The sequence below is a fragment of the Dermacentor albipictus genome, chromosome 3, assembly GCF_038994185.2.
Source record: "Dermacentor albipictus isolate Rhodes 1998 colony chromosome 3, USDA_Dalb.pri_finalv2, whole genome shotgun sequence".
NCBI classification, from domain to species: Eukaryota; Metazoa; Arthropoda; class Arachnida; order Ixodida; family Ixodidae; genus Dermacentor; species Dermacentor albipictus.
In genome coordinates this window covers 175,530,973-175,548,462 of record NC_091823.1, presented here as the reverse complement: position 1 = coordinate 175,548,462, position 17,490 = coordinate 175,530,973, and the positions used below count along the sequence as shown (strand labels likewise).

Genomic DNA, 17,490 nt, shown 5'->3' with positions numbered 1-17,490 from the left:
GGAGCTCCATGGCCGCTTTCAGATGTCGTTCAATCGTAAGCAATTTCCCTTGGGTCGCGCATCCAACATCGTTCACAACATCGGCACCGGCACCCACGCACCCCTACGTGAGCGTTCACAGCGAGTTTCTCACGCTGAACGCCTGTCATTATCATAAAAGCCAACGACATGCTTCATCTTGCCGTTATTCAGCCCTCACACAGCCCTTGGGCCTTCCCAGCTGTGCTGGTGAAGAAAAGGAATGGTAGCATCATATTTTGCGTTGGTTATAGGCGACTTAACAAGATCACGCGAAAAGGTGTTTATCCGCTGCCCAAAATTGACGACGCTCTCGACTGCTTGCAAGGAGCAGAGTTGTTTTCCTCTTTGGACCTTCGATGTGGATACTGGCAGGTCCCTATGAATGAAACTGACCGTTCCAAGACTGCGTTTGCAAGCCCAGGAGGTGTATATGAGTTTGACGTGAGTTTAATGTAGTGACAAATACGGGTGCCAGTAGAAGACGAAGGAAAAGACGGTAGTTCTTGTTCGTGCGCGCACTCGCTCTGTTCGGCCGTTGCCTGTCTGTGCTTTAATATAAAACACGAAGTGCATCTAAACGCGTACTATCAGTTTCTTGCAATCTCCTTTAAGGCGGTCACGGAACTACAATCACCTAGCCTGCTTGAGTAAGTCCAGGAATGTCATACATGCTTTTCCTCGTAGCGTTTTTGTGCACATCCCCATAATATTTTTCCTCTTCCTCAAAGTTTCTCTACCTACCTTGTCCCGCTGCCTATGCCTGTAACAGATCCGGTCATATCAATGCCTGTTTTGCTTTGCTTCTTCCAATACTCTAAACATCTCTTGCTTATCTCGACTGCTGACTGGTTGATGCCCCCTCCCCCACTGCCGTACACTTTAAATCCAGACACTTCTGGAAGTTATACGCTACCTAAGGGCCACACTGGTTGAATCCCTTTGCATTCCGTTTAGATATGCTGATGATTTTCGCTGCAGCACGACGACATTCCCTGATGATGATCATGGTTTATCGGCATCCCCTTTGCGCATGAATTTTCAAATGTCAGAGACAAATAGTCACCGAGCTGCATATGTGAATCAGATATGCTATCAAAAATAGGTGTCTCATACATGCTCTTCATGCTAGCATTTTTGCGTATATTTCCTTGTTCTTCTACATCATCTTAAAATTTTTTACCTGTCTCACTTGCTGAATCCCTTCCTAATGTATTACGATCAGCTGAGTGGTGTCCGAATTTTCGCTTCAGCAGAAACATACCTCCTTTTTTCCAAATATTTGCTCCGGTATGTTTTTGTGTTTAGGAAACCGCCTCGAGCCTCATATAATAGGAAGGCGCAGCACTTTGCGTTATCGCACAGATAATATACCTAATTTGTTTCTTCTCATCCCTGTAAACATCCACGCTCTTTTCCATTCTTTGAATCTAATTCCCTTTTTCTGCTTCTCACACTTCCTTTTCGGTGATTTCTGGTTCTCTGTTTACAGTTATTTTTACCGTGTGCTTTGTTGCCAAATTTTTTTACCTCTTCCTCCATTCTGTGTCGACCCTTTTTCAAGTGCAGATACTTGTGCACTTTCACTGCCCATTTACTTTCATCCATGTTCTTGAGTTTTTCTTCAAAACTAATTTTACTCTGAGCGTATCTGACTTCATAAAGAGGCCCACCCCATGGGCCCTATAACGTAAAACCATTCCAATAACTTTTAATTCCAATCTCCTGGCGTCAAACTTGCGTAACCGCCGACGCAAGCATTGAGCAGTGACCCGCTGCGTTATCTAAACAAACCAATTAAATGCCCTCCTCGTTTATAGGTCTCTTTTGTTTGCTTTAAAAACGAATAACATTGCCTACACTGAAAACACGGTGAAAGCGGGAGATCGAAATTGAAGATGGTGAGCGAAACGAAAACAAGCTGAAAGCAGGATTCAACACTTCAACAAGTGCACTTGTCTTCTTCAAGGCCACAAATGACAGCATATGGCGCCTTGAAGAAGACAGGTCCACTTTTTGAAACATTGCCTCCTGCTTTCACCATGTTCTCGTTTTACTCATTGCTCATGATTACCTACATTGAGCGGCTTGTCTCATCTAATTGGCTGACAAGAGGGGAGGAGCGCGCTCAAGTGGAGAGGGATTCGATGAGGCCGAGCCAGTGCACTGAACATCGACAACCGGATACAGAGAGAGAGAGAGCGGACCAATCGCCGGTGCCTGCGATTACTCCGCTTTCTCTTACTTAGCTTGCGGTGGCTCGTGAGCAGTCGAGGCGGCATGCAACGGAAGATCAAGAATGCTGCTAAAACGTATCCTCAGCAAAGGGTTCGCAGAGCGAGGTTGTAAACGTGCTGAAAGTGCTTAAAAACGTTACGCGTCCGCGCAGAAAGCTTTATTATGGGCAATTAGACCCATGCTCTCCAGCAAGTGCGAGTAGCCAGTGGCTGAGTGATCAGCGGGAGCAATCTTTATTCCTTTCGGAACGGAGCAGCCTGAGGCTATTCATAGAAACATTCAATTTTGTTCTGCATAATAAAGCATCTTTAACGCGTACACGGCACATTGACGCGGTGAGTTTTCGCGGTTTCGTGACGTCGCGTGACAGGTAGGTGAAGTAAGTGCAGTCCGAAAACTTTTAACCAATAGCCGAGGGCTCGTGGCGAAAAGGCGTCGAATTAGAAATAACTATTTGTCTTTTGTTCAGTCCTATCATGCATAATCATCGTGTATACGTCATATCAGATGGGGAGCAATCGCGGTTTTCGTGATGTCGCGTGAATGACAAACGAAGTGGGGGGGGGGGGGTTTCAAAAGAGTTTTCGACCAATCGCGGAAGGCTGACTGCAGAATTGAAATAGAAAAGCTTGGAATAGTTTTACGTTAAAACGTCCCATGTGGCTTTGCCCTGCCGCATTCGTAGTTTTACCTTGGGCTGCGAAAGCTAGCCGGCGTACCTATCTTTGGTTAACTACCAACCTCGACAAGATATCTGCTTTTAAGCCTGTCTTGGCATTTTCAAACCATAGCGCTGCCCCCATTACTGGCTTTCCGGATATCCCGCGCCACCACATATTTAAAGCGGCTCCTGAGTGCTTATTAGTACAGCATTCGTCTCCCCCTATATATTTAGATTGTCTTGGTGGATGGTTCAGGTAGTCTTCCTTTCGATTATGCACAGACCGAGGTATTTACATTTTTTGAATATGCGTATGGCTTCCTTTTCAATTGACACCACGTAATTACTCTTTTCATTAAACATCAAAATTCCCCATTGGTCTCCGCCCGTATTTGTCGTTTCTCTTTCCCGTCGATGTCTTTCTTTGGCGAAGTTTTCGTTAAGATTAAACTTGAGGCACAGATTTGCCGCTTTGTTGCCATATATATTGGCAAGCGGGTGCATTGTCCGCCAGTAGCACCATGTGATCCACATACACCAGTTCAGGGACCTTCTGTGGCAGCGTTTGGCATTACGCATGTAGGATAAATCAAACATTATTTATTGTTTTGCAGTCACCTTTCTATCTTCTTAACGCAAAGCGCGAACAACAATGACTACAAAGGACATCGTTGCTTCAGTCCTTGGTGAACTTCCGCAACTTCATTACATTTTAGGCTTTCCCCTACAATTTTCCCTCTGTTGTCTCTGTATATCTCCCTCAGCAGCTCCACGAAATTGTCCTCTACGATTTCCTGATTTGGGATATCCCGTAACAAATTCCCTGTCTACGTTGTGGCATGATGCCTCAGTATCTAGAAATGCTAGCCATAATTATCTATTCTGGGCTACCGAAATCTATATAAACCCGCCGTGGTTGCTCAGTGGCTATGGTGTTGGGCTGCTGAGCACGAGATCACAGGATCGAATCCCGGCCGAGGCGGCCGAATTTCGATGGGGGCGAACACACCATTGTGCTTAGATTTCGGTGCACGTTAAAGAACCCCCCGTGGTGAAAATTTCCGGAGTCATTCACTACGGCGTGCCTAATAATGAGAAAGTGGTTTTGGCACGTGAAACCCAATAAATTTATTAATTTTATAATGAAATATATATGAAATCAGTTAATATAAATATGTTCACTAAGCGTCTGCCTACTCTGAACCCTTTCTGCAAAGACGCCCTTGCCGATTGTCCCTGACTGTGTCAATAGCAAAAAACGATACAGTTGCAGTTTGCCGATGTATCCGTAAGTCCAGGCATGCTACTTTTTTGTAATGTGCTATGTAATACTGTATACTTCATGCAGGTTTCGAAATACGCCAATGATTAACAATGCTTTTACAAGAGTATAGTAGTTTTGTTCGATTTTGACCAATGCCAGTTCTGCGTGGCGTTGTTTCCGAAAACCATATTTTTGCTTAGAAATGATATTATTCGATTAGAGAAAGCGGTGCCGACGTCTCATTATAGCCAGTTATAAACCCTAAGCGAGTGGCAGGACAGGAATCGGCCGGTAATTGTTTAATGTAAATTCTGTCATCACCTTCGGGAACGACGCTCCCTCATGGAACATTGGTCGTTCAAGAAAGCGAACTGAAATTGTGGTGTCTCGCAAACCCTTGTAGCTGCACTAAAATTTCTATTAGAAGCATATTTCACAACGCTATCAGCCAAATAGGCCGTCCAGAAGCGTTGCCCGCAGTCTGCGCACTCTCACCGAGCCGGGAAGCCCCTGGAAGTTGTTTGGAAGAAGAGTGGCACGCCGCTGCGCGAGAGCTTCCGCTGTCATGGGAGTGGGAGCGTACAGAATGTAGTCGCCAAGGTCCAGCCTGCATGGAGAAAACAAAGACTGACAAGCCAAGGAGAGTTTTCCGGAGTCCTCACGGAGCGCCCTGCGTGTGGTGTATCAACTCACATGGTACATACATACTTACCGCTGAAGAAAAGGGCCAACGTCAGACTACTTTTCATGCATTGCACGTAAAAGCCATCAGAAAGATAAGAAAGCAGGTTCACAAGCACTCGCAAGCCACCCCTATCAAATATTTAAGCTTGAAACAACATAGAATTTGTTGACAGTGCAGCCTCAATATAATATTTACCTATAAGATTTCTACGTGTATTAAGTCTGCATGTTCACGTCCACAAGTAATTACTGCCCCAAGAAAACCCCATAACTGCGCAAACAGGAATGAGCAGAACGTTGTCATCGTAGTTGGTGGCTTACTGAGATTCTTTCCGAGACCTATGCTGACTTGTACTTTTTGAACGCGTGTTCCTGGTCTTTGGTACATCCGCTGAAGCGGCACGAGATGGCCGCGGATCCATCATGTTTAGCCACGTCAAAAGCCCCTGAGCCGCAGCAAAGGGGCCACTTCGATTCGTCGCAGATGATGATATGCTTTGCAGGTACTGTCAGCTTGATATTCGAAGATTCAGAGAGATATTCGAAATGCTTCTGTAGAAAACTATGCAGCGCCTCATGTGTGTATGAAAGGTAGTGCTGAGCCTACGGCAACGCTTCGCAGGAAGACAGTAAAATGCAGGGTTCGACGGAAACTCATCTGGCCGAGTAAATTCAAGGCAGGAATATCGAGCACTGACGAATCCTTGAGAACAAAAGCAAGCGTTTCCGCCCCACTACGGGGCCCTTGTGCCTGCCACATTCAATCTGGGGTATTTTCCAAGATTGTACAGATGCTCAGTGACTTAAGTTCCTAGGCTACCCAGCAGCCATAAGCAGGTTCACTATACAAGTGCATACCCAGTGACCATTGACCTCTGCTCGAAAAGACAGTTGCAAGGGCATACACAGTAGCTGGAGCTAGCGATAACTTGGGTCACTGGGAGTTTGAAGAAGGGTGCATGTGAACGGGCAAACATACACACTACAAACTGGGTGAAATTCGCCAAGAATGCTAGTGGTATTGTCTCCTTGCGGAGTAAGTACGATGCTTTCTGCATCGCACAAAAGAATCGTAGAGGGGACAAAGAAGAAACGGCCAGTTCTTAGATCAAGAATATGTAGGGCATCCGCCTAAGAGGGCGGAGGCGTTCTGGTGCTGACAGTATAAGCGCATAAAAAACATCATGGATTAAATTAAACAGGCTGTGGGTAAAGGCACGTCAGACGCCTCGCTCAAACTTTTTTACAGGTAGGTTAGATGGATTCGGTAATGTTTTTGTGCAGGTACGTATGACTGACATTTGTATGCCGCAGGGTATATGAAGAATCTTAGATATGTATGGACAGATATGCACAACTGGGTGAATGAAGGTCTCCACGAATGTTAATGGCATTAAGGTGTCCTTGCGGAGTACGATACTTGCTACATGGCAGTCAGAAGACGTAGAAGGCACGAAGAGAACGAAGGTGAGAAAATACCACTTGTTGCCTCAGGAACCTGTAGCGCATCCGCGTACGTTGGCGGGGACGTTCTACTGCCAGTGATGTCACCGAATAGACAACCTTCCGGATTAATTTCAATAAGCTCCGGCCAAAGGTACGTCCTACATCTTCCTCCAAATTTCTTTGCAGGTATGCTAGGTTCGTTCAAAAATGGTTCGTGCAGGTCGGTGCAGCCGACGTTTGAGGTTGGTTTTTTCATGTTTCACGTTTGGATACATAGGGAATATGCACGCTCAATATCTGAAAACATGTTTCCCTCTCCTCAGCGACATCAGATTCAGCCGCTACCGCCGGCTCATGGTCGCATGCTTTAACTCGCACACACAGCGCATGGCGCGCAAGGGACATGTTATCACAGTACGTCTGTATCGCAGAGAAAACCTGTAGCAACTGCCAGAGGAGGTGAACCGGGCATGCCTCTGCCTACCTTTGTCCTCCGCTACGCATCGTGTCGTTTCTCCTGCTCCCTTTTGCTAAATGTTACCTACACTTTCCTCTAGGTCGCACTACTTTGTCGGACGCTCTCACTCCTTCGTACTATTCACAGGCGCGCTATTTTTTTTTACCTCCAGGCGCCTTCCCCATTCGCTTTCTCCGCAGCTTCAGCCCGACAGCGCCGATTCCGCTAGCTGTCCAGTTACGCTTGCGTGTAAAAGTTTAAAAATTAGTAGTGCGATATACGACATCGTATAACATGTCGTGGTATAGTATGCGTTAAGAGAATTTTCAGCTGTTTCAGTAGAATGCACACAGTTCTCGTTTGATGCGGCTTTATCAACTTAAAAAAGCAAATGCTGTGTAGATGTGCTTCCGCGCAAGGATGATCAAAATACACTTAAGTAGCTCACTTCGATGGCAATCAGTGCCAACACGGCTGAGGCTCGCATTTCTAACAAACCATCCAGTGACTGGTTGTGTTCAATAGGCCACAGATTATATCTTTTAGTAGAACGTGGACGGACTTCATCAGGCATGCAATAATTGGTTTTCAATACGCTGAACCCAAGAGAAATCATGCGGCAAAATGCTGAGCTGCATGCAGTCAGTGGTTAATGCTAGATGGACTGACACTATCGCAATTTCGCCCGTCTTGTTTGCGTAGCGGTAAAATCTTCCATTTCTTCGCAGTGTGCTCGGCTTGGATATAAATCAAAATTTTTTTCAGCTTTTGTCTTCTTGACTGAGGCACTTTCCCTAAAGCGGCGAAAGCTTTTTCGACAGTTGCATCAGACGAAGTGAGATGAGGGGCAGTAGCGCCTCATCACTGCTGCCGAAAAGCCATGCGCATGGGATTGTCGGGTCACGCGTTAAAATGTTTTTTTTTTTGGTCGTATATGCGTTTATAACACATCTAAAAATGGCGCAATAAACGTACTCATAGGTTTGACTAGACGGTGCGTTATATCTGCTGGTCGAGGTGCTGTGCGTACGCGTTTCGAGGCGCCATTTGTCACCATCATATATTAGTAGTGAAATTGTTTTTGCCGCGTCAGGGACACTGCAACAAAAAGACACAGAATAGACAAAGAAAAGAAAAACCCAAAAGGACAGGTCAATTTAGACGCGGAATCGAACTCAGAACTGCAGCGTGGCAGCCAAACACGTTACCTTCTTTTTATTTAATAGTGCCAAACCATTATATTGCTCCCGTATTTTCATCGTACCAAAATCCTCCATTGACGCTACTAGCGAACCATAATCTGCTTGATGTTTACGCCGACGGTGATCCTATGACCGCCTGAATTGATACTGGAGCCCCGGTGTACAATTCTGAGTGCTCACCTTTGTCGTCAGCTAAAGAAGTTTCTGGCACCTGCTACTTCACGAGCCGTACGCGTCGCCGGTGGCAGTGCTGCTGCCGTCACCGCACTCTGTACTGCCCGTATAAGTATCGCCGGCGGCCACGTTCTAGTTCTTTTTACCTTGCTGACCAATTTTTCCCTTGACCTTATGTTCGGACTAGACCTACTTGCGGCCCGTTCCGCTCTCATCGAATGTTCTGCCGTTACCATTTGCCTCGAGCTTCCTCCTCTCCCACGTATTCGTGCCAAACTCCCCCACAACCATAGTGCGAACGCCTTCGTCCGCCCGCCAAGTGAAGCGTTGACTTTCCTCGGTTTCCTGCCATCTTTCCCTTTGCCGCATGGTGCTTACGTCATCACACCTGTTTCTGATGTCCTTTTGATGCGCAATATCAATGCGCTTCACTCCGTCATTAACATTGCCAAAAAGCGGGCATGCCTCCCCATTGTCAATTTTGGCCTCACAAATGAAGTTCTACCCGAAAGCATATCGGATGCCACGCTGCGTGCTATAGCAGATGGCCATGTCACGACTTTTTCAGTAGACGTCTACTCTGATTCTTGAGCATGTCTACAGGATGTACGCTGCCGCGACACCACATTTAGTTAAGCAACTGCTACGGACTTATTGCCTGAAGAAGCACCAGCTCTACGCCACCTTTTGGTTTCCTACCGCGACATCTTCGATCTCAACAATGAGCAATTGAGTCGCACTTCACCTGGTAAGTGTCACATAAATACTGGTGAGCATAGACCCATTCATCGCGAGCCATAACGAGTTTCTGCATCAAATCGCAAGGTTATTCGTTATGATGTGAACAAGATGCTTGCGAAAAGCACTGTTGAGCCCTCTTCGAGCCAATGGGCGTCGTCCGTTGTTCTTGTAATAATAAAGAGCGCACGTGAAGTTTTTGCGGAGATTGTCGTCATGTAAAACGAATCACCATAAAGGGCGTATACCCTTTGAATCGCACTGACGACGCCCTCAGTTGTATCCCCAGTGCGAACTACTTTCATCAATAGACCTTCCGTATGGTTAGTGTCAGATTTTTGCGATTGAAAACAACCAACAAAATATCGCGTTTCGCACTCCTGATGGTCTACGTCAATTCAACATTTCACCATTCAGTCTATGTAACGCCCCGGCAACGTTCGAACGTATGATGAACTCCTTGCTTCAAGAGTTTAAATCGTCGAAATGCTTTTGCTGCCTAGGTGACGTTGTCCTATTTTCCCCTACATATGAGATCAACCTTGAGACCTTACCAGCTATTCTTCAAGCATTGTGCAAAGCTGCGCTCAAATCGAATTCACTAAAGCTTCGGTCGCCGGCGCATTATAGGGCTGGGCGACTTCGTCGACGTTTCAGGCGTTACATCAGGCCCGGAGAAAATCCGTGCTGTCACTTTTTTTCCTATACCACAGTCTGTCAAAGCCGTCGAAAGCTTTGAAGGACAATGCTGCTACTTAGGACGGTTTGCAAAAGAGTTCCCAGCGATTCATCAACCACTTACTGATCTTCTGAAGAAGGATGTGCCGTTTTCGTGTGGTCCCGCTCAAGCTGCTGCTTTTGCTCACCACGCCACCTATATTGGCCCACTCTATTCTTCCTTTTCTACAGAAGTCCACTGCGATGCCAGCGGTCACGGCATCGGACCATCTTAGCCCAACACCAACGGGGACAAAATCGAGTTATCGCCTACGCTATCCGCCTCTTCACAGTGACGGAGTGCAATTATTCGATTACAGAGCGTGAATGCCTGGCTCTCGTCCGGGCAGTTTCCGAATTCCGCCCAAATTTGTATGGAACACACTTCTCTGTAATCACGGACTATCATGCACTCTGCTGGCTTTCGCCGCTCAAAGATTCTACCGGTCGGCTTGGTAGCTGGACTCTGTGGCTACAAACATATTTATATATAGCAGTGCACGAGTTGGGCAGCCTTCATCAAAACGCCGACTGTTTATCACGTCATCCAGTAACTGAACTACCCGCCGTCCCTGCCACCAATACCAAAGCTGGCGCTTTCTTCGGTTTAAGGCGAAGCTTTCTATGTCTCACTGACTCAACCGTGAACACCAAAAACGCACTGCAGGAAAGCCAACTTACACATTGGCGCAGAACCCTACACTTTACTTTCGCAGTGCCGCGCCAGCTTCGAATGGCCAGCCGGCCAGTGCCAGATGACGGCGTAAAGTGACGAGCTCAGCAAAAGTAGCACAGGTACACAAAATTCAGTGGAAGTGCAAGTTGCGCCTGCTAGGCATGACACCAGCCCTGTCGCGATCAACTGAGCTTCCCTGCTATTGGAGACAGAACGTGCACGTGAACACGGGCTCGTCTTGGGATCTAAAAAAAAAGATCAAGGCCCCATTCTTAAAGAAAGATAGCTGAGCGCCACACCAGCCAAATCAACTGTACATTTCTGCATTGCCTTACGCGCGTCACGCAATGCATTCCCGGCGGTCACCATGGGTAGACCACGAGTGCAACGCATGCAGAAACCAAGGCTGCCGTACGCGAACGTAAGCGCGAGTGCGATCATGCCTGTAATGCCGATCGCGTGTAGCGGCAACTGCACGCAAAAGCGAAGTGGGAGACGCTTCTGCAGTGGACGTGTCTACTGGTCTTGTGATCTTTGTTGAAAACCAGGAAGCGGAGCCATGTAGAGAACGTCTTGTTTATTCGACTCTTGTCAAAAAAACTTAACAATGCAGGCGCGTGCTCGGCTCCACGCTCGCTTCTAACTTCGGCTTCTTCCCTTCTTTTTCGGACAATATTATTCAACAGCTCCCGGCCGAGCAATTTGCGTGCGCTTGTTTCTTTTCAAGACGGAGCTCGTCCAGCAGATTCTAGGTGGTACAGCATCTGTACCGGTTACCGCAACCTGTTGCCATTGGAAGTATGCACATTGCATGAGCGAACTTCGCAGTCGCTGCCCAGAAATAATTCAGTCACTTGTTCCATCTTCAACAATTGTCTTGGCGAGTTTAATTCTTTTATCAGTACTATGTCTCCAAGTTTCACTCATTCTGAGCGCTTAGTTTCATTAATGTGAGCTGAACAAATTCTTCAAGGTACTCTCGTCGCCACCAATTCCAGAGATTATTTAACACATGTTCTCTGTCTTTCCATCTTCCCTGATGTAATTTGCGTGACGATGGTGTTTTTTTTTTGACGCTGTGCTCGACAAGTCTGGAGGAAGCATAGTCAATCTTTGGCCTATGAGGAAATGACTTGGCGTAAGCCGCATTGGTTCAGAGGCTTCTGCATACACAAATGTTATCGGTCGTGAATTTATCATCAGTTCTACTTGATAGACCATAGTCGAAAGTTCTTCATAGACAAAAAACTGTTTTCCAGTGTTTTCTTCAATGTAGACTTCACAGATCTAACGAGTCGTTCCCAAAATCCTCCCCACCAGGGAGGTTGTTCGGTGATAAATTTCCAAACAATCTTGTGACTTCCGAAATACGATTGCACTTCCTGTGATTTCATTAATTCATAAAGTTGCTGGATCTTCCTTAAGGTATTTTTAAATGTCTTGGCGTTGTTGGAATATACGATCTTACAAATTTCTCGTCATGCCACAAATAGCTTAAATGCTAGCAGGAATTTGTCGTAAGTAAGACTGGTGACAAGCTCCAGATGAACCCCTCTGACGACTGCACATGTGAAGATGAGTATATAACACTTCTTCGTTGGTCCTCCGTTATCGTTGTGTAGAAGCGGTCTGGCAAAATCGATACCACTGACTTCGAAAGGTGGAGAGGGTTGAACAAGTTCAGCTGTCATAAGCGCTAAGGACTCCGAGTATGGCTTGCAGGAATATCACCGGCAGACTGTGCATTCATGAATGACTTTCTTTACAACCTGCCTGGCCCTCAGTGTCCAAAAGTTTTGTCTCAGTTTACTCAAAAGAAAACTCAGTCCAGCGTGTAAAAGTCATCGGTGTTCCTTCTTGACCAACAACTTTAGGAATGTGTGTGACGCAGGAAGCAGAATGGGGTGCTTGGAACATTCCCGGAGGTTGCTGAACTGAAGACGACCTTCCAAGCGAAGAAGCCCTAATTCATCATGACATGGTCTGAATCACTGCAGTGTAATGTCCATTCTGTTGACATCTGGTCCAAATACTTTATCTTGTGTTCGACGTATCCAATAAATTTCAGCCTCTTGTACTTCCGTTCCGTCTAACGATCCCTTCTTCCTGGTGTCTGTGTACCTGCAATTTCTAGCAAATCGTTGTATCCACGCAGTTATAAGCATCAGTCGATTATAAGAGCTGTAGTCGTTGATGTTTACAATTGTAAGCATTGGTCGAGCAGCTGCTTTCAAACACGCAGTTTCCTCTTCTAGGCCGACTGTATTCTGACTTGCTACTGCTGTACAGGTAGTTTCTTCTATTTCGACTGTATCCTCACTGTAGCAGGGCTCGTCGATTGTCGTCTCAGTGTAGAGAATGTTAGGTCCTTTCCACCAAATTGAACTTTGAAAGAGTTCTTCCGCAGTGGATTCTCCTAACAGTAAATCGGCTGGATTCGGATCCCTCGCACAAGGCGTCCACATGTTCAAATCAGTTAGGGAGAGTATCTCTGTAACTCGGTTTGCTACGAACTGCTCCCAATGTTTCGCTGAACCGCGTAGCCAATGAATCACGATCATAGAATCTGTCCACATGACTGTGTCAATGCCCTCTTGATTAAGGGCACGTTTAACTGTTGCAGATAGTCGAGCTGCAACTAGCGCTCCCATCAGTTCTAATCGTGGCACAGTTATCTTTTGTATAGGTACAACTCACGACTTGGCTTGCAGTAGCTGAACTGTTGTGGCTTCCTTGAAGTCTCGTATCTGAAGGTGAAGCATGGCGCCGTACACAACTGGGCTAGCGTCACTAAAGGCGTGTATTGTAACCTGCATATTCTTTCCCAGGAGGGTCTGACAAAAATATCTCTTGACTTCTAGCTGAGTAATAGTTCTGAGACCTTTAGTCCACGCTATCCATTCTACAAGAAGAGACTCAGGAAGTGGCGCATCCCAGGTGTATTCCTCTAACGACAGTCTTTGTATAAGTAACTTGACTACCAGCAAGAATGGAGCTAAGAATCCAAAGTGATCGTACATGAGTGAGGCGAAGCTTGAGAGCTGTCTCTTCGTAACCCTTTGCTCACTCAATCATTCAAGAATTTTCGTTAGTGATGGCGTTAAGATGTCTTCGTCGGTATCCCAAACGAGACGAAGAATCTTCTTTTTCTACATCAAACTGCACCTTTCAGTCTCTACTATTGTAAAAGTTTCGTCAGTGTCGATCATTTGTCGTCTACTTTATTAAATGCATTCCTGCCTATTTGAAGATACTGAAACCATCGCTAACGACTTGCTGCGCATATTCTTAGTTTTGTGCCCCGATAACCAAGTCATCTACGTAGAAATGATCCTTCAATAGTTTGGCAGTAGAAGAGTATTTGTCTTATACTAGTTCGAAGTGGTGTCACAGAGTTGCAGCAAGGAGAACGGGACTGCTGCAGGCGCCAAAAGTAACTCTTGTCATGCGCGATTCTTCAACATTGGAAGACCCTTCTTCAAACCAGAAGTTACGAAACGCGTCTCGGGCTTGTTCAGCCAGCAATAGTTGAAGAAACGCTTTTTCGATCTCGGCGGCAATTCCAATCTTGAAAATCTTGAAGTTGCGAAACTTCAGCAGTAAGTCGATGATGCTGGGGTTCGAATTCGGCCCTGTCCACAAGACGTCATTGAGTGAAAGTGAGTCCGAAGCATGAGAAGAGACGTCGAATACCACCCGTACTTTAGTCGTAGTTCTGTCGCGTCGCAGTACTGCTCGGTGTGGCATATAGTACGTGATATGTTCACTCGTACTGTCCATTGTGACCTTCTCAGCGATGTCTTTGTTATAGCAGTTTCTAATAGCAGTGTCATATTCCTTCTGAAACTCTGGTTCTCGATGTAGCGTTCTCTGCAAGGACTCCAGCCTCTTTAACGCGACATTCCGGTTATTTTTAAGCTGGTAACAATCGCTGCGCCACGGAAGTTCAATTTGCTAGCGACCATTGTTTCTAATAGTGAATTCCACAAAGTTCTTCAGGACGTGTTCGTCATCTCTCAAAAGTCTCTCTTCGTTAGTCAGTCTCAGATGTTCTAGTTCCCAAAAAGAGCTCAGTTGCTAGGAAACATTGGCTTCCGTTAGGCATATATTGAAGTTCCTTACGGTTTCCGGTTTGTCGAACTTAGGTTGACTTCTGGTATCTCCATGAAGTGTCCACCCTGTGATAGTTTCGATGGCGCTCAAGGAGTCGTCTAGTCGATGAATTCTTCCGCTGACGAGCTACCAGTAATAGTCTGCACCTATAAGGACGCTTATTCCAGGCTCAGGCGAGGCCTGAACTGCGTTGACGTCAGCCAAATTTAAGTTCTTGCTTTTGAACTTTACAAGTACATTTGTCTCTGTCAATTTTGACAAGTCATTGCATATTTCTGGAACTTCTATAGCCTCTACTTCAAGTGAGTTTGAGTCGTACTGGTTATGCAGCGTGACTCTCCGATAATATTTCCCCAGTGCTGAAACGTTTCCAAATCCCGAGATGGTGAGCTGCTCTTCGGCTAACACAGTGGCTTTCAGCTTCCTAGACAATTCTTCTGTGATGGAGCTGTGCTGACTGGCACCATCAATCAACATTCTTACAAAGCAACATCAACTTCAACGTTGAAAAAATGCAATCCTAAACAAGCAATCGAATCACATGGGCCATCGCGTAGTACAGCATTTTTTTTTAGTTCGTTGCGTGTTTATTGGCTTTGGACTTTGATTTTGATTCAGTTTGCATTGGGCGAAAGCTTAGCGTTCAACCAGCTTTCTTTAGGAAAGGGGCTTTGATTTTCTTGAACTGTTCCACGTCGCCGAAGAACAACGCCGTGATGCTATCTCGCGCACCATCACTGATCGCTTAGAATCATCGTTTTCCGATTCGTCCCTTCAATTGTTTGTCCTCCAGGAAGGTCTACTATACCACAACATTCGACCGGACGGTCCTGTACTACTTCTCGTCATTCCGAAGCACTTCTGGTCCGCTATTTTCCATTAAGTTCGCCGCTTATAACCGCCGGTGCTCTCGGCGTGTCCCACACTTACGACCGGATTCGCCGACGCTTCTTTTGACCAGGCTTTGCCAGCTCCGTCCGAAAATACGTCGCGGCGGGTAAGAAATGCCAGCGTCGGTAAACCCCGTTGACGGTCCCTGTCAGGTGACTTCAACCGCTCGACGTCCCATCGGAGCCATTCTGTCGCGTTAGCTTGGACTTACATTGTCCTTTGCACCTCCACCAATTCTAATGTTGTTTATATGGCAGAGCTCGGGAGCAGCGCAACGTCGACGGGCAGGGCAGTCAGAGCTTCCAAGCACGAGAGCCGTTGCTGAGCAGGAGCGCTCGACCCACTAGCGTTTAGAGCCAGTAGCGCTGAACCCACTAGCGTCTCTTCTACAATCTCTTCGCTACACTTTATATAAAAGGACAAGTGGGTCACAGTGGTGAAATGTTACGCCAAGCAAGCCCTAAGCAATCACTACGGTGCTTCCAAAAAGCTGCATCATAGATGTCACCGATTTCCTTTTACGCGACGTCATTTTACAACCTAGGGGCTCCACATCAACTGCTCACTGACCATGGCCAGATATTCCTTTCAAAAGTCCTTATCCACATCATGCAGTCCCGCTGAACCAGACACAAGCTGATTACGTCTTACCATCAACAAACTAATGGTCTCACGGAGCTTCTAAATCTAGCCCTGATAGACATGCTTGCAAAGTATGTCTCGTCCAACCACAATACAGACCACGCTCTACATTATGCCAAATTTGGTTACAATTCTTCGCACCACTACACTGCCTGTCATTCCCAGTTCTTTGTGTTGTACGGCCGAGAACAAACATTGCCACTGAAGACATCCCTTCGATCCGCCGAAGCAGAGGCCATCGCGCACGCACTTGACGCCATCACCAGGGAAGCCCAATTACCCCAAATCTCCCCAGCTCGCCTTTTTAGCAACCAAGAGAACCAACGGTGTTTGTACGATCGACGACACAGAGATGTGCACTTTTCTTCTGGATCTGTGTTACTGTACTTGTCCTCCGCCCATCACGTTGGGCTGTGCAAAAAACTCTTTTCTCGGTACACAGGCCCATACCAAGTGCTGCGTGCTGCACCCCTGTGTCACGTATGACATCACGTATGCATGACGCACGCCTCAAGCCTTATTACTCTCCTGTTGACACCTATCTCTAGACGCACCGCGAAGGTGCTTTTTCTACCGGGGTTAATGCTACATGCATATCACGCGCTTCTTTTGGACGATGCACGCGGACGCCCCTACGGAGACGACAAACTGCTCCTGAGTCTTGAGTGGTCGGCTGAACTGGCCAGCGCTGCAGTTATTTGTGTAAATATACATTGTAAATAGTCTTCAGTCTTTCATCCCTCCTTCACGTAACAATATAGCTCCTCAAGAGGCAAATTCGGCGGCGTGGCCGGAGATCGTACGAAAAGTCGCGCAGTCAGAGACGCGCTCGCGCCACTGCTGGTGCGTTCGTCGTCGTCGTCGGCCACAGCTGGCTCTGGTGCCACTCATCCTTCCAGGGTTCCCATGCTGCCCCCGCCTCTGCGAAGGTGCTGTTGGCACTGGCCCACTGCAAGTCGGCGCAGTGATGTGGGTCAGTTCTGTCGTGCGTTCTCATGGGTGAACCTTCGCCTTCAACGTCTCTGTCAGTTGCTGCGCCCAGGTCCTTTTGACGCCCATGCAAGTACGCAAACGAGGCCTAGGCACGTGATGCGAGAAATCTAACGCAGCGCGAAAACAATGCTATTACGTTTTAAAAAACAAGTAGTCACCGAGACGACGTTGCATGCTTTCGCATTCATCCACCTAGGTATACCAAGTGCCTGTCACTTTTCTTTTTTTTGTTTTATCACACACTTTTTTACATATTAGGTAGGCGAACTTCTGCTAGATTGTTTGACGTGTCCTATTTACCACTGCTTCCATGTGGTTAAGGCTTCGTCAATTTTTTTTGTTAATTTCCGCGTTTAAAAGGTCGATTCTTGTGCGATTCACATACATTCTACTTACAGCATTACAGCCGCTTCTAAACATCTATTTTGTTAGAATAGCGAGCCCTCCACCGCACTAGCCCTGAATGCCACCGGAATGTACTACAACACGTACTCCTCACTCTTGTTTGTGCTGGTTCCTAACTTACATATATGATGACGGTAAAGTATGCGTGTATGCTAAGCAGCGCTGTACGTA

General features: G+C 46.6%; 1 protein-coding gene across 3 annotated transcripts in view; it reads right to left on the bottom strand.

The window, feature by feature from the left end:
- Positions 1-17,490, bottom strand: part of LOC135902106 (uncharacterized) — a 267,015-nt gene that overhangs the window by 130,485 nt on the left and 119,040 nt on the right. For all 3 annotated transcript variants that reach the window (XM_065432013.2, XM_065432015.2, XM_065432014.2), the window contains one exon: positions 4,677-4,788. In XM_065432013.2, the coding sequence (XP_065288085.1) occupies positions 4,677-4,788 (112 nt within the window). The remainder of the gene's footprint in view (positions 1-4,676; positions 4,789-17,490) is intronic.